We start from the raw sequence: 27,327 nt of genomic DNA on the forward strand, positions 1-27,327 counted from the left end.
GCTCTCTACTTCCTGGGTTAAGCTTGGCAGATGGTCGGATTCTAGAAATTCATTCATTTCATCTAGGTCATCCAATTTATTTGCACAGGAATGTTCATATTGCCTTCATATGACTCTTTGTATTTCCACAACTTCAGTTGTAACTTCACCTCCCCTGTTTTTACTTATTTACTTTATTTATTTCATAGACAGAGAAAAATTAAGAGGGGAGGGCAACAGGGAGAGAGACCGACAGACACCTGTAGCCCTGCTTCATCACTCGTAAAGCTTCCCTCCTGCAGGTGGGGAGCAAGGTCTTGAACCTGGATCCTTGTGCATTGCAATGTGTGTTCAACTAGGTAGGCCACCACCTACCACCCACCACCCCCTTCATAATTGTTTTCATCGTAGTTTTCTCTCTATTGGTGAATCTAGTCAGTGGTTTACCTATTTTATTTATTCTTTCAAAGAACCCTCTCTTGGTTTCATTAATATTTTGAATAATCTTTCTAGTCTTTCACTTATCTCCACGCAGATTGTAACCACTTCACTTCTACTGTTGATTTCTGTGCCACGCATTGCTTCTTTTCTATTAATAGTTGGTTCAGTTGTGGTATTAGATTTCTTACTTAAGATCTTTGCTTTTTGTTAATGTGGAACTAGATTTCTATTTATTTCATTCTCTTTCTCCCTTTATTTATGTAATTTCTTTTTTCTTTTGCCTTCAAAGTTATCACTGGAGTTCAGTGCCTGCACTACAAATCCACTGCTCCTGGTGGCCATTTATTTCCCATTTTATTAGATAGGACAGAAAGAAGTTGAGAGAGGTGACGGGGGGATCAAGAGGGAGAGAAAAAGATAGACACCCGCAGGCCTGCTTCTACGCTTATGAAAAATTCCCCCTGCAGGTGGAGAACCGGGGGCTTGAACCCAATCCTTACATGGGTCCTTGTGCTTCCTACTAGGTGCACTTAACTGGATGTATCCCCACTATATTTCCAAAATCTTCCCTTCTTCTCTATATACCGCAGCTTCTGGTAGCTACTCTCTTCATTTTCATTGTTCTACAAGTAATTTTCAACTCCCCTTTTGATTTCTTCAGTGACCCGGGAGTTATTCAGAAGCATACTATTTCTGCAAATTGGCAAAAATTTTTGTGTATGTTCACACATATTCACAAATGCACACTAATACATGCAAATATGCATATTCACATGTGTCAGACATCATGACTTCACACCAATAGTTTCCAGCCTCAGTCTGTCTCCCAAGGCTATTTCTTTTAGCCCCCTTTCACCTTTGGGTGTCTTATCTCTCACAGTGAGGACTCTAGTTTGCAATACCATTGACTCATTTTGTCATTGCTCAACCTTGTGTAACTTCTAAATTTTGATGTTTTTTGGTGTGTTTCTTCATGCTACTCTACAAAACAAAGATACCAACTATATCTCAGATTCATTTGCAGCCCAGCCCTTTTCCAGCTTCACCTCTCCACATCCATGAGCACGCTGAGGGGATGAGGTTGGTTACACGCGATCAAGCGTGAGATTGCTACCCCCACCCCCTCGAGTGGTTCTCATTGGAATACGGTTGAGTGTATTCATTTGGTATCGGTGACACTTCAAGGCTGATTTATCCATTCCATATTCACTGATTCCCACACTCATTGACGTTAAAAATCTCCCCAAAGTCAAAACTGTGTAAGAAAAGAGAGAGAGAGAGAGAGAGAGAGAGAGAGAAAAGAAGAGGAAGAAGAGGGAGGGCTGGGCAGTGGTGCACCAGGTTAAGAGCACATAGTACACGTAGTACTAAGAGAAAGGGCCTGCACAAGGGTCCAGGTTCAAGCCCCGGCTCCTCACCTGCAGGGGGGATTCGCTTCCCAAGCAGTGAAGCACTATCGTCCTTTCTTCCTTTCTATCTTCCCTTCCCCTTTCAAGTTCTCTCTGCCCTAGCCTATAACAAAATGGGGAAAATGGTTGCCATGAGCAGTGGATTCATAGTGCTGGCAATCCCAGTGATAGCTTTGGAGGCATAAAAGAAGGAAAAGAGAAGAGAAAGAAAGAAAGAGAGTAGGAAAGAAAGAAAGAAAGAAAGAAAGAAAGAAAGAAAGAAAGAAAGAAAGAAAGAAAGAAAGCCAACTTCCTTTGTTAAAATCCTCCAGTGTCTCCCATTTCAAGGAGTCATGTGAACTGCGTTCTGCTTGGTCTGTGTGTATTATTTCTGTAAATTCACTCAGACATATTTTTCTTTTACTACAAGAATGTAGCATGCTGTTGGGGCTCTCTGTTGCTCTGCTGCTACTGCTCAGCTCTGGCTCCTAAGATTTACTCCATGTAAGTTCACAGAAATGTCCTTCACTCCTTTTTAGATGCATAATGCCCGACTCCAAACCTGTGACATATTTCATTCAGATGATCAGCCCTGATTAGGTGTGATGGCAGTGGGCAGTATTTTTGAAAAGAGTAAATCAATTGGATAGAAGCAGAGAGGAAATAAGATGCATGTGGAAGACAGATAAGAAGAGAGAGATACCTGCAGCATTGCCTCACCACTGGTGAAGCCCCCCTGTCGCGCCCCCCCTCCCCCCACCGCCCCATACACATACACATACTGGTGGGGAACAAGGACTTAAACTCTAGCCTTTGTGTATGGAAGCAAGTAAGCTCAGACAGGCACACATCCGCCCAACCACAATCAGCAGTGTTTTGAATTTACAAATGATAATACATGAACTGAACTGCTACATAGGTGTTTTTCACATCCAAGTAAGTTATGCGAAATGAAATCAATTAAAAGTGTTACATTTGATTTTTCCTTTTTCTCTTACTCTCTGTTTTAATAACTGAACCTTTCAGGTTGACTTGGATAATCTAATTTTCACCCCTTTTCTTTTTTTTTTTTAAATGTGGGAATGAACTCAGAAACTTGCACATATAGGATACTTCTGAGTTGTCTCCCTGGCACAATATTTACTGAAAAAAATATTTATATTATTTTGGGGGGAGAGAGGAAGAGAGAGAGAGAGGTACCAAAGCAACACTCCACCATCCATGGAGCTCCCTTTGGTGTTGTCTATGGTGTCTCCATGAATTGCTGGGGGCAAAAGCCAAGGCAGGACACTTCTTAAGGTGTGCACTCCATTTTCTGAGCCATGTCCTGCTGAGAACCTGCCTTTCTTTCATTTTACATTTTGTTGGACCATCACCAGGGCCTGGTGAACTTGAACCTGGGCCTGTCTTTCTTTCAACAACTGTTTTGACTACCCAGGTTCAGAACTACTGTTCCAAATTGCATCATCCCTCAGCTCTGGGATGACAAAGTCGCTTTTGCTGGAAGCAGCTCAGAGCAAAGGATGAAAGAGAGGAGTGGAGGGGAGGGAGACTTGACTGCCTGCAGGGAAGAGGAGACAGAGTCCAAGAGTAATGGAATTCTGGACATATCCATAGATTCTACAGGGGCACAGACAGGTGAGTCTCGGAACCACTGACAGAGCTGTGGGCTGGCGATGGAGACAGGCACGCCAGCCCAGAGAGACAGCTGTGGAAGGCAGCATGGAGTCAGAGCCAAAACAGTCTAGCTGACAACAGGAGACCCACCCTCCAGACTAAGATGCAGAGTGAGAGAGAGGCAGTGTGACACCACTTGTACACAGGAGTCTGGCACTTTTGCGTGGACTTCCATTTGCAGCGTCTAGGAGCCTCGCTTGTGAACAGTCCTTGAGGAGTGAGGCAGGAAGCCTGGGAGCTGGTGTCAACTTCCCACGTCAGCCCAGGAGTGGCGGGGAGACATGTGGCTGGGAGAGAGTCTGCTGTGAGGGACATGAACAGGAAGTTGCAGCCTTCAGAGGTGGTAGCACTTCCTTCTAATTTTCCCTGAAGTCAGAACATACACAGCTCTCCTACTGGCCCCCAATCCCAAGCCCTGAGAGACACTGCCGATGTCCCCAGTACAACCAAGTGAAAAGGGTTGACTGGGAGCTGGGTGGTGACACACACATTCAAGAACACGAATTATCATGCGGGAGGAACTAGGTTCAGCCCCCTCAGTCCAGACCTGTAGGGGAGGAAGCTTCATGAGTGGTGGACCAGGTATCTCTTCTCTCTCTCTCTCTCTCTCTCTCTCGATTTTTTAAATTAGGGCTTTCATAATGATTTACAGAATTACAAGATAACAGGGGTATCGCTCTGCTCTGCAGCATTCTCACTGCCAGAGTCTATATCCCCATTCCCTCCTTTGGAAGACAGAGCAGTTCTCCTAAGGTTTCAGATATGCATTCTTTATTAATTTGACATCTTTCTGTATGTATACATAATTACCCTTTTTTCCCCCTGTGGTTCCATCTTCTCTTCCTTCCCAAGTCACACATACACCTATTGCTACATCCAAATGTCCCTCCCTTTTTCCTCCTCTCTCTCCTGGTCCTCATGAAGTTAGAGTTCAAAGCCATCTGGTCATCTTCTCCCATCAATAGTTCTCTCTTTCTCTGTTCTTTTCTAACTCTCTCTGTTTCAACCTCTATCAAGAGAAAAGGGAGAAAAAAAAACAAAACGCTTGAGCGTTATTCTTTCAATATTTATTTATGAGAGAAAGAACCAGAGCATCAATCTGGCATACACCATACCAGGAATTGAACTCCAGACCTTGAGAACTCATGTTTGCAAGTCTAACATCCTACACATTGTGCCGCAGACCAGAGAGCTTCCCAATGTTCTGGATCCTCCACTATCTTTCTCCCGTGTGTCTTTCTCCCCCTACTTGAGCCACCCTGCCGCACTCTTCTTTAATTCTCTGTCTTCATTCGTCAGCCTGGGTGTTCATCTCTGCATCACCACTCATCTCTCCGTCTCCACTTGTGGATCTTAGCTCCTCCACCAAGTGCCAGCTCCCAGCTCACTCCTCTCCTCCTTCCCAGAACCAGACTGAAGTTTATGCTTTTTATATAACGTTTGTCACAGACTGGTCTCCAATGCCTTTGCATCATCTGGTTTCATGGAGATATTTGTGTAAAAATCACCCACCATCTAGTTTTTCCTCCTGGTCTATGATTTACTTTGTTTGATTGTATTCAGCTTATATTTGCCTATAGCGCCTAGTACTAGTACTTTGCCAAAGATACAATAGAAAACAGGAAAATTTAATAACTGGCTATGGGGATGGTAGGAAGACAGCATGGGTATCTGTGAAAATGAAGAGGAAGGGTGATAATTAGCAAATAAAGAGATGAGGTAATACCCTGAATTACAGCATTTGATTCAAACCGTACAGCGTTAAGGAGTTTTCAGGTAGAAACATAAGAAAATGAAGTTGAATAGGAGCATGGGAAGGGAACATGAGTTATTCAGACCCTTGTACAAGTGTGAAACTATGCCTCTGAAATTTTATGCTTTTGTAAAGTGATGCTAACTCAATAATAGTTAAAAATTCTTTTTAAATGATTTGGAAGGAACAAAAAAGTGGGGATGAAATTTGCAGGACTTCTCTCCAGGAAAGAAAGGAACTAGCTCAAAGTCTGCAAAATCTCCAGTTACATATGGTTGTGAGGAGAGGGGGGGGGGGAGTTATTCTAGATAACAATGTACCCTGTCCATTGACTCAAGTCACAGCATCATACATAAGGGTATGAACACAGGATGTTGTCCAGTCCCAGAATCAGAATTTGTCTGTTTCTAGAGAGATAGCACTTGAGATTATGATGAATACACTCAGTATTTTAATGAGAAGATAGGAAAAAAAAAGTTTTTCAAAATTCTCTCAGGTATTAATTAAAAATATGGCACACCCATACACATTTACAAATATATATTGTAAGAACAAATATATATTATAAGAACCATTCAGGGAAGAGCACTGGACTGGGCTTTTCCGGATGCTTCTAGAAGTAGAGAGAAAGGAGAAGGAACCACAGCAGCTATGACTGCTGTTTGCAGTGATCTAGGAGGGACAGAGTGGATGGATTTTGTGAAGACTGCTGGGGGCCTAGCAGGTCCCTGGACTCACACAGTGTTGTGGAAAAAGTTGTTCACAATATTAACAGGTAACCATCAATGAGGACCTGCCCATCCCAATGGAAAATCCTTACAAGGAGCCTCATAAAAAAATGTATCTTGTGTGGGAAAATGTGTAGGCTATTAAAATGTATAGCTTTTGTCACAGTTACTTTCTCCATTCACTGGATGTATTTGTGCACATGACAGGTCCTTGTGGGAAGATAAAAAAGAGAAATCACACAATTAAGAGAGCTAAAGTAATGGGGCTTATACCTGCTACATATAAAGATCCTGTCTATCTCAAAGACTCTAAAGTTTGTAATCATAAATATTGGGAGTAAACTATGCATAAATAATAAATAAACTTATTTTTACAATAAAAATCAAATATATATATTACTATATGAATATATCTGAATGCATTCTTTATTTTCATAAATATGTTTATATACGTATATGTAGAATATTCACATTTCTATACATAGTTTATATTTGTATTATACTGTATGTCAATTCAAATATATATTTAAATATGTATTTAAATTCAAATATATATTATACATTTCTAAAGATTTATATTTTGTGCATGCCATGTATAGCTAATATATAAATATACAGTTTATGTTATATATGTCACTTGGTTCTCATAGTACAAAAGAGTTAGAATGTAGACATTAGAGGGCCAGGTTTTGGAAGGGGTAAAGCAGTGCTACAGGTCAGTCAGTCAGTCTGTCTGTCTGTCTATCTATCATCTATCTCTCCCTGTCCTCTCAATTTCTCTGTCTCTGTCCAACGAACAAGAATAAATAAAATAAAGTAACGTAGATATCCATTAAAAATAAAGAGTTTGACAGTCAGAGATGAGAGTAATGACCTTGAAAATGTGCATGGTTGTGCCCGTCCATTCACTAAAGTTCACCAGAGTCCTAATTCTTTGCTCTTTCTAGCACACCCCTGTGAGATGGCCAGTACAGGGCATCATCACTCTTAGTTTCTCCCCATCCTTTTCTTCTCCTACTCCATGGCCAGGATGTCTTTAAAATCATCTCAGGGGTGTTTTCCTCTCCCTAAATTCACCCCCGTGAGCCTCGCCAGCCTCTGTCTTCTTTCCTGCAAACACATCTAGTGATTTATTGCCTCCTATCCACTTCTGACTAGTACATTCTCTACCCCTGCCCAGACTAACCTCGTGGATGTTGTTTTCTCCGGGTTGGCTTCACAGGCAGGTAACAGATGACCAGAAACTCGTGGCTGAGCTGAGAACACAGTTTAATCTTTATTCACGAGCGGGCAAACAACCTAATCACCACACCATGTGCTCCTCCATCTTTCTCCTCTGGCAGCAGAGTGTAACTCAGGAAGTATATAGGGTAGGGGGCAGGGAGAAGGGAGAAGCCCAAAACTAGCAAGGGCTAAACCAAATCTCCCGGAGGTGGGGGGGGGTGAGACCAAACCAACATAACAGAAAGATCATGTAAATAGACCACAACGTCAAGCAATGTAACAGAAGCAGAACTATATCCCAGAAGCAGAACTAGAAGCATACCAACAATTCCCCCTTTTCTTTGTAACTAATTGACCATAGGGTCAGGAGTGTGGGGTGAACAGAAACCTATATCGTACAAGCATTTTTTTTTTTTAAAAGAAACTGGCACAAACATGGAGGAACAAGTAAGCGAGCAACAAGAACCAGTGTGCTGCCAAGGGAAGGCCTGAGGGGGACGTTTCTTGCCTCTGTGGGCAAGGCTTTATTAGCTAAAGGACCTTTCCTGTCTCTGTGGGCATCTCTTGCCTCTGGGGGTGCTTTGTGCCTCTGTGGGCATTACCCAGTATGGCGGCGTATGGCCTATAGTCCCAAGGCAGCTGGCTGCAGTCAGTCTTTGAGAAACCCAGCAGCATAAAGGGAAGCTGCTAGTTTTGTGCAAAGTGTCCAAGAGGTGTACCAATGAGTCCGATAGAAGTGCCAGTCCAAAGCAGATGTCCACGGAAGAATGCCAGGGAGTGGGACGTTGTATGAGGAAGGTCAGCTGCTGGAATTCTGCTTTTCTGTAGAGAACTTGACAGCTGCAATTCACTTACTTATGAAACAAAACTTGTAGCAGGTTAGAAGTTTACCACAATAGATAACTCAATGATTATAATTGGTTTAAGTAGCTTTATAAATTTGGTGGAAATGCTTATTTGATCACAGTACTCCCTAGCTGAAAATATTTCTGGTTTCTGGTAATGTGTGGATATAAGCCTGGCATCGTTAACATGATCTGAGAGATTTCTGTGAATTGTCCTTTTAGTTGTTTCCTTCATTTCACACTCTATTCCAGCTATCTTTGTTTTTTTTTCCCTCCTCTCATTTTCTTTTTCACCCTGGAGCCTTTGATGCCATCTCTTGCTGGAAATGGGTCTCATTGTCATTTCACTATTTTTCTTTGGCTTTGGTTCTCAGTTTGAGAGTTATTTCTGTAGGGTCTCCAGTGTATAGCCTTTGTGTCTCAGTTAAATACCCTTGCCAAGTGCCTTTGCAATACCTTGCAGTTCTTCATTTATTTTATCACACTGGTTTTCACTCGTATAAAATTTGGAGAATTAAGATCTACTTTATTTCCTGTTGTATTTCCAGTTGAGAACATTGTCTGGTGAGGGTAGAGTCTCACTGGCTGTTGTGATGATCAAATAAAAATGAAAAGATATTCATTATAAAGGAAGTTCCTCAGGTGGACAAACCACCTCTCAAGTCTCTTAAGTGTTTTCTTACTGCCAGTGAAATCACTACATACATATCTGCGGTAGACCAGATGACTCCAGCTCGTCTCTATTCTGTGGAGTTGCTCTGAGGTTTGAGTGGATTCCTTTGTCTCTTAGACTTAAGAAAATTCACTCTGGTCCCATTGGAGTCTATGTGTCATACTAACACTGTGGATGTGATATTATTTGGGACATCTCACTTTTTTTCCCATTTATTCATTTGAGAACAAATTCTGTGAACTTCCATTATATAAATGGCGCCCTCAAATACTGAGCAGAGCATTGACTAAATACTGGGGAGGCACATAGGCAAGGCTGCTTCTCTTACAGAGCTTAGCCTTTTCTGCTTTCCCTTGCTCAGACTTGGGTGTAATCAGAAGGGATTCGTTCATGCATTGAATGGACATGCATAACTTAGATAAGCACTTGGGAGAGTCAAATTTACATTCCGGAAATAATCAGCAGTCAGAATAGCTGTGTGCCATGGACTATAATTGCCTTCACTAACTACAACAATCTCAAGCAAGGATGTTATTACCTATCAGCTCATGCCCACTAGATGCCATAACTGCCATCTTAGACTGATTTGACTTCTCTGTCTCCTTGAAAGAGGTAAGTGAAAAAGTCCTGTGCATTCAATGCATTGACACTCAGCTCTGCTTCTTTCTCCTGGCTTAGGTACATGTCACTGTGGTAGATGTAAGTGCGACGATTCCGAAGGAGGTGGACTCGTGTATGGTAAATTTTGTGAGTGTGATGACAGAGAATGCATAGACGATGAGACAGAAGAAATCTGTGGAGGTATGTACCTCTCCGTTGCAGACATTACTAAAAAGCGACTTGACTCTCCACCTGTTGCACTAGGCCTGTCTATCTCTTTCTTTAAATGTCTGTGCTCAGTTTGTTAACCTAATCCGAACCTGCATGTCTTTGGAACACACTGATTATAAACGGTGACATTCAAAATAGACTGGTGCTTTTTTTAAGGTGAACCCAGGTTGTTCCATTTGGAGACCCAGCTGGTTATGGTAACATGCTAATTAATTAGAGAGTTCGCAGCTATTGGACAGTTCACTTGACCCTCCTCACCTTCTCTGTGCCCCTTGGCCACTCTTATTCAGTCAACTGCAATGCTGTAATTGCCCTCTTTTATTTATTTATTTATTTATTTATTTATTTGTTTGTTTGTTTGTTTGTTTTTCTTTCTGAGTCATAAACCTTTAGATTTTCCTATTTCTTATTGGGGACATTGGAGGCCATTGAGATTCTGAGCCTAGAATTTGTACTTCCTCCATACACAAAGATTAACACTCCCCACTATTTTTTCCCTCCCTTTTACCAATTCTCCATTTTTCACTTTTCTGCTGAAGCGGTTAGTACATATTTGCCAATGTGAAGTGCTTTCATCTGTATTTTCCAACCATCTCTTCAAGTCTCACGGCATCCCTTTGGAGTAAGGATTACTTTTATCCAAGAAGATGGATGTTGAGAAGCAGAGTTGGTCTCAGGTAGCTAATTCAGAGTCATAGTGAAATTTAGACTCCTGTCTGTCCATGACATGAGCGATTATGCTGTTGATTGGTAGCCTTGGAGCACAGCTGCCTCAGTGCTGGGAGGCTGGAGTCTAATCATGTCAAGTTAGGTCATCCAGGAAGAGAAAGGTGAAATACTGGATGATCTCACTTCCAGGTGGAACCTAGGATACAAAGACAGAAAGGGGAAACACAAAGTGAAAACCTTCCTCGTAAGTTTTGTTATCTTTCTTCTTCCCATCGGCAAGATTATTCCCAGGATTTTACTCTACTGCCATGCCTGACAGGACTAAGGAAGAAGAGAACCATGAGAATTCTCTCAGTTTTGGTAAACACTTCTCCCCTGTTAGTAAATCGCTAGGCCAGTGACCTTTCACCTCATCTCTCTCTTGCTAAGCAGTGGCTTATTTCATCTATCTCTTGACAAATCCCAATCCATGGAATTCTATCCTGTATGCTGAATGGATGATTTGGAAAAAAATATTTGCCCCATTTTTTTTTTTTACCGGATAGAACACTGCTGAGCTCTGGTTTATGGTGGTATAAGGGATTGAATCTGGGATGTTGGAGATTTAGGCATGTGAGTCTGTTTGCATAATAATTATGCTGTTTCCCCTATTTCTTTCCCCTCATCTTTTAGGCTAGGGATCTCAGAGACACAGAGGAAAAGTTACTTACATAGGACAAACAGTCCCCTTCTTTTTTTTTTTTTTTCTTTTCCTTTTTACCACCAAATAAATTGGAGCTTCCATTCCAGTGGCCTGTGCACCTTGTACCTGCTTGCTCCTTTTCCCTCCGGTCTTACAGATTCAGACTCCTGTTCATTTTTCAAGCCACTGACCCAAGCTAGATGCTGTTCAGACAAGTCCCTCAAGGGCTCAGTTCAAAATAATTAAGACAATTAGATCAGCCACCTACACACATTGTGTCCTTTGATGTTTTATTTCCAATGATTGCAGCTCAGAAGCAAGGGGTTGGGCCCAGTGTTCCCAGGTGCACCTCCCACACAAGGTTTGTTTGCACATGGAAATGTTAACAGTGGACTTGAAATAATGCAAGAGGAAATGTTTAACTGCCAACCTTCCCCCTTAGTACTTCCCAGTGGTTTGTTCCAGGTTGAAGCAATGCCAGAGTGCAAAGTCTGTCCTCACAGATCCCAGTCCTTCGAGTGACACTGAATGGGATTGTGGGTCTTTTCTCATATCAGTCACACAAAACTTGTCTCTCATGAGGTGGCTCCACAGCCAATCAGGGAAGTGATAAGAAAGCAAAAATTTTTATTTTTCTCTGCTAGCTGACACGAAGCTGGGGATGATATTTATTACCTGATATGTGTATTTTCTGAAGCTCATATGCTATCTCAGTTATCCAGCTGTGTCTCCTTTTTTATTATTATTATCTTTATTTATTCGATAGAGACAGTCAGAAATCGAGAGGGTAGGGGAGATAGAGAGGGAGAGAGAGAGACACCTGAAACCCTGCTTTACCACTTGGAAAGCTTTCCATTTGCAGGTGGGAACCAGGGGCTTGAACCCGGGTCCTTGTGTACTGTAACATATGCACTCAACCAGGTGCACCACCACCTGGTCCCCAGCTGTGTCTGATGGTACTTCTATGTGACGAATATCCACATGCAGGTGTGACTCCCACATGACTTTCCATTTCATTATTTACCTCAACCACAATGATTCAGAAGTAAAACCCCCAAGTTAGCACTGAATTTTATAAGCACAGACAGAATGTGGGTGTGAAGAATGTTGATCTGCAGTCACGTGTTACACTGATACTTAAGAGGTATCTTAACCTGGGTACTTAAGAGGTATCTTAACCTGGGGTCCGGCGGTAGCCCCCAGCTCCCCACCTGCAGAGGAGTCACTTTGCAGACTGTGAAGCAGGTCTGCAGGTGTCTTTCTCTCCTCCTCTCTGTCTTCCCCTCCTCTCTCCATTTCTCTCTGTGGTATCCAACAAGGAATGACATCAACAATAACAATAATAACCACAACAAGGCTACAACAATAAGGGCAACAAAAGGTGGGAAATGGCCTCCAAGAGCAGTGGATTCATGGTGCAGGCACTGAGCCCAGCAATAACCCTGGAGGCAAAAAAAAAAAAAAAAAGGTAGTGACCTTCCTTAACTTTCCCAGAACTCTAGGGGAAACCAATTCAGTTGAAGAAACTGGTCAAATCTTTGAAAAAAAGAAAAAAATACTGCTAGAGAAAGCTTTTAGTATACTGCTGTCTTAATTTTTTTTTCTCCAGTGTAATCTTGAAATTCCCAAGACTTGAGATTGAGCCCTGGAATGGGATATTTTTGGCTTGTCCATGTAGGGATATTTTGAACCTATAAAATATAGGTTTCAAATTTTATCACCAATGAAATAATTTGATAAACTGTACATGTGCTTAAGAGAATGAATTAATATGGCAACTTTTGGAGATGATCATTGTTAATTCAGTGAAGAAAAGTTTTTTAGGGGACCCTAAGTCTAGCTCTTATATAGGAAACATCACATAATATCATTTCCTATCTCTTTATTCCCATCCATTCTCTCTCTCTCTCTCTCTCTCTCTCTCTCTCTCTCTCTTTCTCCACCTCTGACTGCTTGAAGGAAGTAGTCATATCTGGTACATAGGAAAAGACTGAGAGACCAGAAAATTTTCCTGTGTTTCTCTCTTCTTGTGTGAAACTCACATGTCAAACTGACATCTCTATTTTTGACCTGAAATCTGATAGTGTTTAGGGAAAAAAAAAAAAAGTCTTACAATGAGTTTCCAAGAAGTCTTCTGGGATTTATAGCTAAAGAGAAGAGGAGGAAAAGAGCCATGACTTTAGCTATAGATGCTGATAAAATATAAAGTGCTACAAATCAGAGCAGACTCAACAATAAAATCCCAAAATCCAGCGTGAGCCTGGTCTTCATCATTTTTGCCAAGAATGTAGACATGTAGTCATGGTTGGTTGGGCATAACTACAAAGGGGAAGACATAGGAAGTGAGTTTGAAATACATGGCATTCTGGGGCCCCGGTGGTGGCGCACCTGGTTGAATGCACATATTACAATGTGCAAAGGCCCAGGTTCAAGCCCCTCATCCCTACCTTCAGGGAGAAAGCTTTGCAAATGTTGAAGCAGTATCGCAGGTGTCTCTGTCTCTCCTCCTCTCTGTCTCCCCTTTCTTTCAATTTCTGCCTGTCTCTATCCAATTAATAATATATATATGTAATAATGATAATAAAGAAATGGATGACATTCTCATTTGGAGGGACCTCGTAGAAGGGTTGTGTTGAACATAGATTCAAGAAGAGGTGAGGATGACAATTCATCACAGATTTCTTAAGGCAAAGTACAACGTAGGCAGGTAACAGTTTCCAGGGAGCTGAAGCTGAAATGGTGTGGTGACATCAAAGCAACATCTTCCTACCACCTTGACAAATAGGATGAGGGCTTTGATAGTGAATCCAAATGGCCACAGTATTTGATCCACCTAGATGTGGGTGAAACATTGATTGAGCGGAAAACCTCTTTTCCACATGAAGGAACCCAACAGCTTATGGGACAGAGTTGAAAGAGAAGATGAAATATTTCCTCTGGTGTAGGAACTGGCTCCGTTGTTAAGAATGTGTAGCCCTTGTAAATCTGCAACATTGGTTTCTCAGTAGATGATTTCAAGTGAATTTTTTTTCTTTTTTATTGAAGTAACACTGAGGTAATTAGAGATGTAGGTCTCCGGTGGAGGACATTTATCAATGGTTATATCGAACATGCTATTGATCATCACCAAAAAGTGAAAGATTTTAATGACCAACTCAAGAAATGCCCAGAAGGACTGTTTGCATACATTTGAGTTTGCTGCATACTTATTTTTTTAGATTTTATTTATTTATTTATTTATGAGAAAGTTAGGAGGCGAGAGAAAGAACCAGACATCACTCTGGCATATGTGCTGCCTGGATCGAACTCAGGACCTCATGCTTGAGAGTCCAAAGCTTTATCACTGCACCATCTCCCGGACCATGATGCATATTTTTAAGATTGTTGGAAGTGAATAGACTTTCATGTCAATTTTCTAAAATTATTTATTTTTATATTTATTTATTTATTGGATAACAATAGCCAGAAATTGAGATGGGAAAGGAAGACAGAGAGGGAGGGAGACAGAGAGATACCTGCAGCCCTGCTTCACCACTCACAAAGCTTTCCCTGCTGCAGGTGGGGACTGGGGACTAGAACCCGGGGTTCTTGCTCATTGTAACATGTGATCTCAACCAGGTGTGCTACCACCTGGCCCCAATTTTTTAAGATTCTGTAGTTTCAGTCATCAACCTGGATAAGACAATCTAAGAGGACACTTGGGCTTGCCTTCTCTGCAGAATTAGTAAGACTTGGTTGTAAAAATGATGGTTTGTGATTTAACTGCACATAATGGAGGCATGGAAAGCAGTCAGGTGATCTCAAAAGGTAATACATAAACAACATTAACAACAACAACCAGAAAGTCCTCACAAGGAGATAGAATGTTAATTTTACTTTTAAAAGTTGCTTTTGCACTCACTGTCGAAAATTCCTTTTTTGGGTGAAGGCCATGGCAAGTGTTACTGTGGAAACTGCTACTGCGAGGCTGGTTGGCATGGAGATAAATGCGAATTCCAGTGTGCGGTCACCCCCTGGGAGAGCAAGCTGAGATGCACAGCTCCAGATGGCCAGGTCTGCAGTAACCGAGGTGTGCCACTCAGACCCACCGCGACAAAGGAACCCGGGTTGGCTGGGCAGAGCAGGGGAGGGGGGGGACACCCACTGAGCTCTTCACTCTCGACACCCCCTTTTCCTCTGTATTTCCGGGAGTGTGGGAGGACACTGTCTCTGGTAGTCACTGCCTCTATTCCAAATCAACGTTTACTAGAGTAACTCTCTTGTCGCCCCAGTTTCTGCCTGAGTAGAAAGCAGAGTGGGGGTCAGGGGAGAGGTGTCTGTCATTCTTCAAGCTTCACTGGACAAAGAGTGACTGTGAGGCCACCCAGGAGCCACTTTGCCAAGCCACTAGGCGTTCCCTCAAGACGCTCCTGCTTAACGTCTCTTGACCAACGAGACCATCTGCATGCAGCCTGCATATCGAATGACCCAGAGAGCATGGAAAAACTTGCTCTAGACTTGATTTTTGAGTCTGTTGAAAACTTGGTTGAAGTCGATTCATTTAGGGTCATTTCAGTTATTATTTAAAAAAAATATTTTATCAATTTATTTAGTGGATAGAGACAGAGAGAAATTGAGAGGGCTGGGGAAGATAACTAGCAAGTCCAAGAGATACCTGCACCACTGAGAAATGTGGTCTTCGTTTTGTTTTTCCTCCAGGGCTATTGCTAGAATTTGGTGCCTGCACTATGAATCCATTGTTCCTGGTGACCTTTTTTCCTTCCATATTTTTTTCTTTTCTTCTATTTTATTTGATAGGACAGATAGAAATTGAGAAAGAAGGTGTAAATAGAGATGAAGGGAAAGATAGACACCCACAAACCTGCTTAGACACTTGTGAAACATCCCCACTGAAGGAGGGGAGTGAGGGCTCGAATCTAGATCCTTGTGCAGGTCCGTGTGCTTAGTACTATGTGCACTTAACCAGCTGCTCCATCACCCAGCCTGGGGTCATTTCATTTCTATGTTCTCTCTAAGATATGTGAAAATGGGGGAGTCAGGTGGTAGTGCAGTGGGTTAAGCGCACCTGGCGCGAAGCACAGGGACCGGCGAAAGGATCCGGGTTTGAGTCCCTGCCTCCCCACCTGCAGGGGAGTCGCTTCACAGGCAGTGAAGCAGGTTTGCAGGTGTCTGTCTTTCTCTCCTCGTCACTGTCCCCCTCCTCTCTCCATTTCTCTCTGTCCTATCTAACAGTGACAAAATCAATAACAATAACAAAGGGAAAATAAATAAAGAAAGAAAGAAAGAAAGAAAGAAAAAAGAAAATGGAACCAACTGATGCTCAACTATCCTGTAGCCATAAGATATTTTGACCAAACTTAGCCACAGTTGTGAAACATGGCTACAGTCCAGCAAGAGTTCACCTAGAACAGTGGCTTCTATGCTAAAGCATAGCACCTGGACTTTAGTCCTTCTCCCACTGCACTGGGGGAATTGGGGGGCTGTGGTGCCTTTCCCTCTCTCCTCTGCCTCTCTGTTTCTGTGTCTCTCTATAGTTCTGAAAAAGTCAGCTCAGAGTGTTGAAGCCCTGGTGTTGACCACACACACACACACACACACACACACACACACACACACACACACACACACAATTGTATACATATACATTGATATTTGTATTGCTAAAATATAAATTGAGCTCATTCACTATTGATACCAAATAAAAATGCTCCAGTTACTTCCTTGACAAGACTTATTTGCCCATTATCATAGCAGGTACGGCACTACCATGTAAATCAGTGACCACACTTCCTAAAATCATAAAAATCTAGGGACCGGGCTGGTAATTGAATGAATTAGAGCTCTCTACTTGTGTATGTATATAATACCCTAGAAGTCCTAGGTTCAACTTCTGGTTCACCAACTCTGTTGTGAACCAGACTCTTTCCTCTAAATAAATAAATAAATAAATAAATAAATGCATTTTTCCAAGCTGTAAAACTTTAGAACACATATTTTTGGAAACATATTTTTCATGTCTAGAAATAAATGGTGGGGGCTGGGTGGTGGCACACACAGTTAAATGCACATAATTCTAAATGCAAGGGTCAATCCAAGGATCCAGGTTCAAGCCCCTGCTCCTCACCTGCAGTAGGGATGCTTCACATGTGGTGAAGCAGGTCTGTAAGTGTCTCTCTCTCTTTCTCTCTCTGTCCTCCTCTCCACTAAATTTCTCTCTGCCCTATATAATAAAATGAAAAAAAATGGCTTCCAGGAGCAGTGGATTAGTGTTGGCACCAAGCCCTGGCAATAACCCTGGAAGGAAAAAAGGCATTTTAATTGGCATTTGCTAGGAAAGCCTTCAGACACAACCACTTTGATCCCTTTACTTATTTTGATGGGGTGAGAGATAGTGATACCTGTGAACTATGGAGTGTGGCAGTGTGGTCTCACCTCCTTCCTCCCCACCTGTTACCAGTGCTCAGGCTCTCTGATTTGGGTTCTGGTGGAAACAGAAGGAAATTCAGCATGTCTGAGTGAGGCTGCTGACTAGAGAGTGTCAAGGATCTATCAACACGCCTTTCTTAGAATCTTAACTCTTATTTGATGTAAAAAAAAAAAAGCTATACATTTTTTCAAAAAAAAAACATTAATTGAGAGATTTTTTTTTCCATTATTGTTTCCAACTAGGGACTTGTGTGTGTGGGGAATGTTCTTGCCATGATGTTGACCCAACTGGAGACTGGGGGGACATCCATGGTGACACCTGTGAGTGTGACGAGCGGGACTGCAGAGCCGTTTATGACAGATACTCTGATGACTTCTGTTCAGGTAAGCGCTCTACTAATTCTGTTTTTTCAACTGATAATCTCCACTTTGCCACCTTTAAGATTCATGCGGAGTCTCTTGAAAATTCTGAAAGAACAGAACATCCATTATAGAGCAATCCATTTTTTTAAATTTTATTAGTGACTTAATATCCATTTACAAAATTATGTGATGGTGGGATACTGCACCACACCACACCGATCCCACCACCAGAGTTCTGTGTTCCATTCCCTCCAGTGGAAACATCTGTGGTTCTCCCAAAGTCACAGATATGGGTTGACTTTTATTTCTATAACTATCTATCTATATTTATACAAATTTTCTCACTTATTCTAGGTCCTGCCTTCTCTTCCTTTCTAAGTCATACCTACACCTATTACTACTTCTGAGTGTCCTTTCCCCTCCCCTTCTCTCTCTGGGTCCTGATGGAGTTGGAATTCAAAGGTTTCTAGTCATTCTCCCCTAAAAATTCTTCCTCTATAGGAATATGGACCAAAATTCTTTTTGGGGGGTTGTAGAAAGTGAAAGTTCTGACTTCTATTATTGCTTTGTTTGTGGACACAGATGTTGGAAAATTGATCCAAACCCCCAGCCTGTTTCTGTCTTTCCCTAGTGGAGTAGGGCTCTGGAGAGGTGAGGACACATTGGTGTGGTCGTCAGCCCAGGAAATTCAGCATGTAATCATAATAGCATCTATAACTTGGTGACTAAAATGAAATAAGATATAAAACAGGAAAAAATGGGCTGTAGCGCAGCGGGTTAAGCACAGGTGGTGCAAAGCACAAGGACCGGCATAAGGGTCCCGGTTCGAACCCCGGCTCCCCACCTGCAGGGGAGTCGCTTCACAGGCAGTGAAGCAGGTCTGCAGGTGTCTATCTTTCTCTCCTCCTCTCTGTCTTCCCCTCCTCTCTCCATTTCTCTCTGTCCTATCCAATAACGACAACAACAATAATAACTACAACAATAAAACAACAAGGGCAACAAAAGGGAATAAATAAATAAAATAAATATTAAAAAAAAACAGGAAAAAATGTTTAGTAAACATGAACCACAAGGTAGGAATAGAACATATGAGGGTCTTAGGGTCAAAGGAAGTAAGGAAGTCAGCTTTAGGAGCTCATAACTTTAGTAATTTTTTTCTTGAGCTTGATAATTAACACAGAGGTGGACTAAATGTACTGTCTGGAAAAATGGTGTCAGAGTTGAGAATAGGGCTAGAAATTTGGATTAGGGCAGAAAGTAGCTCCCAAACTTGAAAATATATACGTATAATTAAACGTTTAGCCCATGACACAGGGTCCATATGTGTGTATATTTAACACGGAAGCCTGTGTAACCTTTGAGTCTCTGTCTGTCTGAGCTCACAGCTGGGGATATTTTAGGTGCTCTCCTTTCAGCACCAGTTTTCCTTGAGTGGCAGAGTAGGCTAACCCAGCCTCCCTTTGGAGAGTGGGGAAGTCCCTACCATTGCTGCTTTATAGGAAGGAAATATTCCTGGAGGGGCCCACAGAAGGGCATATGCTGATGTTCCTGATGGAATTACCAGTGATAGTGGAGAGAGAGGTCTATTAACGGTCTTGGTCCATCATACCTGTGTGGGAATCCAAAGATTCTCTGACTAGAGCCCCACTTGATAGGATGATGTGGTAGTGACCAAAAAGGCCATCATTAAGTGAACCAGTCTTTTGCCCATATCCAGCTTTTGTCATCCTTTCTTCAGCTGAGGAGTGTAGCTTTTGTCCCAGTTGCTAAAGCCTTGAGTGTCATTTATTGTATCCAAACTAGTATTAAGTTTATGGGGTCTGTTTCTTTGGGCCTTTCTACTAGATTACGTCTAAGTCTAATCAGTTGGAGAATTTATGACACCTTCGTTAGGCCTTTCTGCTAGGGCCCCAGGCTTATTGGGTATAAGTCTAATCACAGAAGGCCACTAAGCACTTCTATTTTGAGGTATATTAAACCCCTTGCTTATGGATACATGCTCACCTGAGCCCAGCACCTTGTCCACTAGCTTTTATCTAGTGTCTAACTTTGCTAGATAACGTGTCATCTGAAACGGAAGTAGGTAATCCCATGTGTTGGGAAAGATCTTACCAGTAGAGCATTCAATATCCACTGGGCTCCTGTCAGCTGTGAGAATTCAAAACTTTGAGAGCAGTGACAGTAAACCAAATAAATAGTATCCTGTCGATGGTGTTTATATCCAGTTTTCCATTGAACAATGAGGATCTACACACATGAATATTGTTTTCAGTACATGCAGTCCAGTGCTGCCACTGCATTTCCTCTTCTTTATTTATGTCTCTAAAAACATTTTATTTTGTCTATCTTCCTTGAGCTAAGAATACACCACACAGGACATACACAAAATGTGTGATAATGGATCATTTATGTTATTGGCAAGGCTTCAAATCAAGATAGACTACTAGTTATTAAGTTGTGGGTAGAAATCAAAAGTTGTATGTGGATTTTCTTTTTTTTTTTTCCTTTTTAGATTTATTATTGGATATAGACAGAAAGAAATTGAGAGAGGAGGGCGAGGTAGAGTAGGAGGAGAGAGAGGCAGAGAGACACCTGTTGCCCTGCTTCACCACTCCTGAAGCTTTCCCCCTGCAGGTAGGGACTAAGACTTGGACCTGGATCCTTGTGCACTGTAGTGTGTGCGCTTAACCAGGTGTGCCAACACCTGGCCCACTGTATGTGAATCTTCAAGTGTAGAGAGTGGTCAGCACACCAAACCCCCATTTTGTCAAAGGTCAACTGTACTACAAGTCTTAGGGTAGGATGGTATATTGCACCAAAGCAACATACTCTGGGGAAAGAGGAGAAGAAAGAGGATGGAGAGGATATTGGGGTCCTGGTGCATGACGCCAGAAGACCCAACTTGGGGAGGGAGAGTACCTTTCATGGAGAGATGAGAAGCTATATCCATTTGTCAACAACTATACCATTAACTGCCCAATAAAATGACAACAAAGACTGAGGATGATGCAGTTCTCTTGTTTAGATAGCTTCATGCCATTTTTTTGGTTGTTGCTGGGCTCATTGCTCTGGGCTGAGTTTTCTTTTTTTTTTTTTTTTTCCTGGTGGAGAAGTACTGGGAGAGATAAAGAAAGACACTCTAGAATGGAAACTTCCTCCAGTATGGTAGGGGCCAGGTTTGAACCTGGGAGGGCACATATAGCAAAGCTGGATTGAGCTGGTTCATTGGTCCTGCCTGCATTATTATTAATTAATTAATTAATTTATTTATTTATTTTTGCCTCCAGGGTTACTGCTGGGTTTCGGTGCCTGCACTACAAATCCACCACTTTTGGAGGCCATATTTTCCCTTTTGTTGCCCTTGTTATTTTATTGTTTGTTGTTGTTGTTATTTCTATCATTGTTGTTGGATAGGACAGAGAGAAATTGAGAGAAGAGGGGAAGACAGTGAGGGGGGAGAGAAAGATAGACACCCGCAGACCTGCTTCACTAATTGTGAAGTGACCGCCTGCAAATGGGGAACCGGGAGCTTGCACCGGGATCCTTACGCACGCTGGTCTTTGCGCTTGGTGCTATGTGCACTTAACCCACTGCACTACTACCCACCCCCCCACACATTAATTTTTGCTAGAGTTTTTAAATACTTGTAATTCAAAGGTATTCTTTAATTTAATATAGCATTAAATGTTGGTTCGTGGAGGTAAGCATTTGATTCCATAAATATTTTCTGAGGCCTTGGGTTATAGGATAAAGGTGAAATATATTTCAGGTGTAGACATTCTGCCTGGGTTTGAATTGTGTCTGGGTTTCTGAGTCTATCAATGAAAGAGATAAACATGATCTTTGGGGTTGTGGAACTTGCGATCTCAGTGCATCTGCTGGAATTTCAAATGGCACGCAAAGGGGGAAAAGCAATCAGATTTACAGGTGAAAGTGGCCTCTGGCCAAATTGAGTGATTCTTTTTTTTTTTTTTTTTTTTGAGTGATGGGCTTTTTAGCCCAGTTATATTAGACAAATGTAGACAGCAGAGACATATGCAGATACATCCTTTTACACCTGAAAGCTGGATGAGTAGAAAAATGAGACACTCCTCTGGTCTCCTGAAAGCTTTCCAGCCCAGAAGATAAAAGATTTGTCCCATCAGCTCATGACTGGGGGCTGCCAGGACTCCTCAGACCCAGCAACATGACACCCGCTGTGCAAAGCTCCTATTTCACAGGGCTCCCCCTGCTTCTTCTAATGCATCCTGCTCCAGGGAACTCCCCAGACTTTTTGAGAACCCTGATCACAGCAGGGAGGATTCTTACCAGACCTTTGTGTTCTTCCTTACCTGACAAGTGGTCCTTCTCATGATGAAGCCCTGGGCAATAAGAGAACTGATAGTGACAGAGTGCTGCCTCTAGTCTCTGTGTCGGACCTAGTTGTCAACAGTCGGTGGTGCTGGTGGTGGTGGGAGGTGTTCCACTTAGGCTCATCGTCTTCTAAGAGTTGGGGAAGCAGGTCATCAGACTTTCATCTCCACAAGGGTCATCACTGGGCCTTGATGCCTGCAAGATGAATTTCTTGCTTACAGTGGCGATTTCTTTTCCTTTGCTTTCTCTTTCCCTCTTTTTTTATAGAGACAATGAGAAACTGATTGGGAAATGGGAAACAGAGAAAGAGAGACACCGGAAGTACTGCTGCCATAACCCAGTCCCTTTAGAATATATATATGGGCAGAGGGGAGACAGCATAATGGTTATGCAAACAGACACTCAGGCCTGAGGCTCCAGAGTCCCAGATTCAATCCCCCGCACCACCATAAGCCAGAGCTGAACAGTGTTCTGGTTAAAAAAAAAAAAAATATATATATATATATATATATATATATATATTGCATTTTTTTTTTGCCTCCAGGGTTATTGCTGGGGCTCTGTGCCTGCACTATGAATCCACTGCTCCTGGAGGCCATTATTTTTTCAAAGGTTGAGGGTGACAGATTTACCTGAGTGTAAAGGGGAGAGTGAGAATGAAGATTGTAGGCCTGTTTCAGTTCTTTATATACTTGTGTATTTATTTATTTTTTTGCAACTGGCTCCCTTTGCAGGTATAGTTCAATATCATAAGAAATGTACAGAAAAAAAGAGACCAGTTTTTTTTTAATATTTATTTTATTTATTCCCTTTTGTTGCCCTTATTGTTTTATTGTTGTAGTTATTATTGTTGTTGTCGTTGTTGGGTAGGACAGAGAGAAATGGAGAGAGGAGGGGAAGACAGAGAGGAGGAGAGAAAGATAGACACCTGCAGACCTGCTTCACCGTCTGTGAAGCGACTCCCCTGCAGGTGGGGAGCTGGGGTTCGAACCGGGATCCTTATGCCGGTCCTTGTGCTTTGCGCCACCTGCGCTTAACCCGCTGCGCTACAGCCCGACTCCCCAGTTTTTTTTAATGAGAATTTGTCACATCCTAAAGCACATATTATTAACAGCATGTGACTTTCAGTTAGTGAAAGTTACAGTATCAGGCCAGGGGATAGATAGCATAATTGTTATGCAAAGAGATTCTCATTCCTGACACTCCAAAGTCCCAGGTTCAATCCCCTGAATCACCACCAGAACTGAACAGTGCTCTGGGGTAAAGAAAATAGTTATACGATATATAATTTTCACTCCCAGAAATGAAAATTTTATCCTTATGTTTTAACTTGTCAATTAATCTCTAGAAAATATTTATATTAGGTATTGCCATTGCCAATACTATTTTTCCTAATCAGGCAAGAATGAATTCATGAATTAACTAAATAAAGATAGAGATGGAGGGAGGGAGAGAGAGAGAGAGAGAGAGAGAGAGAGAGAGAATGAGAATGAACAGCCATAGTACCAAAGCTTCCTTCAGTGTGTTGGGGGCCAGGCCCAAACCTGGGTCATGGACATAGCAAAGCTGTGTGCATTCTCCACATCAGCTATTTTGCTGGGCCCAGACAAGGATTACTTAACCCTTTTTTTCTACTACTTTTATGTTTTTCTGCGGTCTTCCTGGAGATATTCAATCTGGGTCTTTCTACATTTTATAAACTGTGGAGCCTTTCACAAGCATCTTGTGTTTGGCTACTACATCCTCCAAACTGGTCACTATGAATTTACCAATTGGTAAATTCAGGGATTTCCTTCATTCTGGATGGTTTACCTAATGCATTTACATCTACCCCCCCCTTTTTTGGTGCCCATGCTTCACTGCTCCAGGCTGAGTGTGTGTGTGTGTGTGTGTGTGTGTGTGTGCGCGCACGCACACGCATGTAGAGAGGGAGAGAGAGACAGAGAGGACATACAGAAGGGAGGAAAAGACACCGTAGCACCAAACTTCCTTCAGTGAGGTGTGGGCCAGGCGTAAACCTTATCCATGTCAGTGGCAAATTAGACACACTGTCCAGATGAGCTATTTTTCTAGCTCTAACAAACCTTCCGTCAACCGGAATGTCTTTATTTTGGCTTTGATTCCTGCTGGCCAACTGTAGCAGACAGACAGGAAGAGGATTTGAGGAGCCCAGTCATCCTGAATGTTTCTATTCAGAGGGAATAACAGGGATGACTCAGTCTCATTGATTCGTTCCTGGCATAGGTAATCAATTACAACTGGGTTCAGGAAAAGGAGGTTTTGATGGGATGAAGTATTTTAGGTCTATTCCAAGGAGCCCATGACTTTACTACTTGCTTGAGCCCCACAGATAACATGCAGGTGGGCTAAAGGTATTTTCTGGGGAGACTGGGAAAAAGACAAGAGAGATACATCAGAGCAGATAGTAACTCCCAAATATGAGAAAAATATATAAATACCATTAAATGTAAACCCTATTAATCTGATCTGGGCCCATACTTCCAAAGGGATAAAGAATAGGAAAGCTTCCAATGGAGAAGATGGTATGAAGAACTCTAGTGGTGGGAACTTTGTAAAATTGTATCCTTTTTATCCAACGGAGTTGTTATTCATAATTAAATCAATAATTTAAAAGAACAGGCTCCAAGGACTCCATTCCCTCCTACAAACACTGGAGACCAATCTTTGTGTGGAAGATCACAGAGCCACAGAGGAACAGAAAAGTGAAGTTGCAAATAATAACATAACGATCAAGTGATATGAGCATGGAGACTATTATTTTTTAAATACATTTTTATAAACTTTTATTATCCTTGGGAGTCGGGTTAAGTACAATGGGTTAAGTACAGATGGCGCAAAGCACAAAGACCAGCGTAAGGATCCTGGTTGAGCCCCTGGCTCCCCACCTGCAGGGGAGTCGCCTCACAAGGGGTGAATCAGGTCTGCACGTGTCTGTCTTTCTCTCCCCCTCTCTGTCTTCCCCTCCTCTCTCCATTTCTCTCTATCCTATCCAACAACGATGACATCAATAGCAATAACAATAATAACTACAACAATAAAACAACAAGGGCAACAAGAGGGAAAATAAATATTTTTTAAAAATTTACTGTCCTTATTTACTTGATAGGGACAGCCAGAAATTGAGAGGAAGGAGGAGATAGAGGAGAGAGACAGAGAGACGCCTGCAGACTTGAATCACCACTCGTGAAGCTTTCCCTCTGGAGACTGGGGGCTTGAACCTGAGTCCTTGCACATTGTAAACATGTGCACTCAGCCAGGCCCCTGGAAATTAGGAAGAGTCTTCTCCTTTCTCCTGAGAAAGGAGAAGACAGTTGTATGAACACAGAAAATGAACCGGGGCAGAAAGATCTCCAGAGATTTCATCTTCCAAGTCTAAAGCATCTGCATTTATTCTCAGAGTTTGTTACCATATCTATTGTGTCTTTGGGAACAAAACTGGAGATGATGATGCTTTGTGAATAAGTCAAGAGATAAAAGACAACTACTAGATGGTGTCACTCAGAAGTGGAATCTGGAGTAAACAAAAACAAATAAAAACAGAAGCAAACAAAGCGTTTCTAAGATTTTGTGAGAACAATGGTGGTAACCTTTGATAAGTGGGAGGGAGGGGACACAGAGCTTTGGCGGTAGGTGTGGTGTGGAACTATACTCACTAATCTTACAATATTATAACCCACTATTAATCTCAAATAGCAAAGAAACAAATGAATAAATCTTAGCCAAAGTTTGTCAATCCATAATGAACCGGACTTATTTTTTATCATTCTGGGACCATGTTTAAATTATAATCCTCTTACTAATAATTATAATTTCTTTATGGATTTTTAAAAATATTTTATTCATTTATTGAGGATATAGACAAAGAGAAATTGAGAAGAAAGGGGGGAGGCCTTAGCCTTTTGTGAAGCTTCCCTCCTGCAGGTAGGCACCAGGGTCTTGAACCCAGGTCCCTGTGCCTGGTAATGTGTGCCCTGAACCGGATGTGTTATCCCTCTCGTGGATTTATTTCCCTTTGGTATTTTAAACTGAAATTTACTTGACCGCCTGTTAACCTGATATGCTTATATACTAGAATATCACTACCATGGTAGTAATTAGTAGTTGGCATCATGCAGTCTTTCCACTGAGCAGTGACATACAAATGAATCTCAGAAAGTAATAACTACCTGGAAAGATGTATTTCAACTGTAGAACTTGAGAACATTGTCCTGCAGTCACTAAGCACCCTTAGCCAGATTCCTGCTTCATTCTAAGCATCCAGAGTGCACCAAATCCCTCAGTGAGGGTCCTGGTTCTGCCGGTGAATCCTCAACTAAGATGACAGTATCCTCCTGGGTGGTGAATTATTTCTGGTGCTCTCCCCTGCCCAGTGGGTGTTTGTTCACTCACCACCATATTGAGAACTTTCAAGAGTAAAGTTTGGACCTCTATTTTATTTTATTAAAATAAAAAAGAAAGCTTCCAATGGAGGGGATGGGATAGAGAACTCTGGTGGTGGGAATTGTGTAGACTTGTACCCTCTTATCCAACGGACTTATTGTTCATAAATATATATATATATATATATATATATGAAAAACATCAATCCTCCAGGGCCTACATTTCCTCCTTAGAAACTCTGGGGAAGAACAATCTTCCTGTGGAAGGTCACAGAACCACAAAGGGACAGAGAAATGAAGTTGCAATTAATAACATAATGATTGAGTTAAATGAGCATGGAACTTATTATTTTTAAATACATTAAAAATTTTTATTAAAAAAAGTTTAATTGTCTTTATTTACTTGATAGAGACAGCCAGAAATTGAGAGGAGGGGCTCAGTGCTTGTACTACAAATCCAATGCTCCTGGAGGCCATTTTCCCCCATTTTTTATTGGATAGGACAGAGGAAAATAGAGGAGGGGAAGATAGAGAAAGGGAGAGACAAAGAGACACGTGTAGACCTACTTCACCACTTATGAAGTGTACCTCCTGCAGATGTGGATCCAAGGGCTTGAACCCAGACTCTTGTGTGGGTCCTTGCACTTTATACTATGTGCACTTAACCTGTCCAGCCACCACATCTTATGGTTAATGTGTCCCCAAGTCTTACAGACATGGCAGCCTGTTCTGTCCTTTGTCATAGCCTCTCCAGGCAGAGTTAATTGTCCTTGAAATAAAATTATTGTCTTTAACAACCTCAAAGCCACTGGTTTCTATAAAGCAGTAAGGATTGATTGTACTCGACATGCTAAGAACTGTTTTAAAAGCTACTGTTGTGAGTCGGGCAGTGGTG

At 41.9% G+C, this 27,327-nt stretch overlaps 1 protein-coding gene across 2 annotated transcripts in view; it reads left to right on the forward strand.

Annotated features, from left to right (window-relative positions):
* ITGBL1 (integrin subunit beta like 1) overlaps positions 1-27,327 on the forward strand; it is a 314,537-nt gene that overhangs the window by 128,623 nt on the left and 158,587 nt on the right. For both annotated transcript variants that reach the window (XM_060191830.1, XM_060191829.1), the window contains exons 4-6: positions 9,387-9,509; positions 14,819-14,959; positions 17,560-17,700. In XM_060191830.1, the coding sequence (XP_060047813.1) occupies positions 9,387-9,509; positions 14,819-14,959; positions 17,560-17,700 (405 nt within the window). The remainder of the gene's footprint in view (positions 1-9,386; positions 9,510-14,818; positions 14,960-17,559; positions 17,701-27,327) is intronic.

This window comes from Erinaceus europaeus, chromosome 5 (genome assembly GCF_950295315.1).
Source record: "Erinaceus europaeus chromosome 5, mEriEur2.1, whole genome shotgun sequence".
Lineage (NCBI taxonomy): Eukaryota > Metazoa > Chordata > Mammalia > Eulipotyphla > Erinaceidae > Erinaceus > Erinaceus europaeus.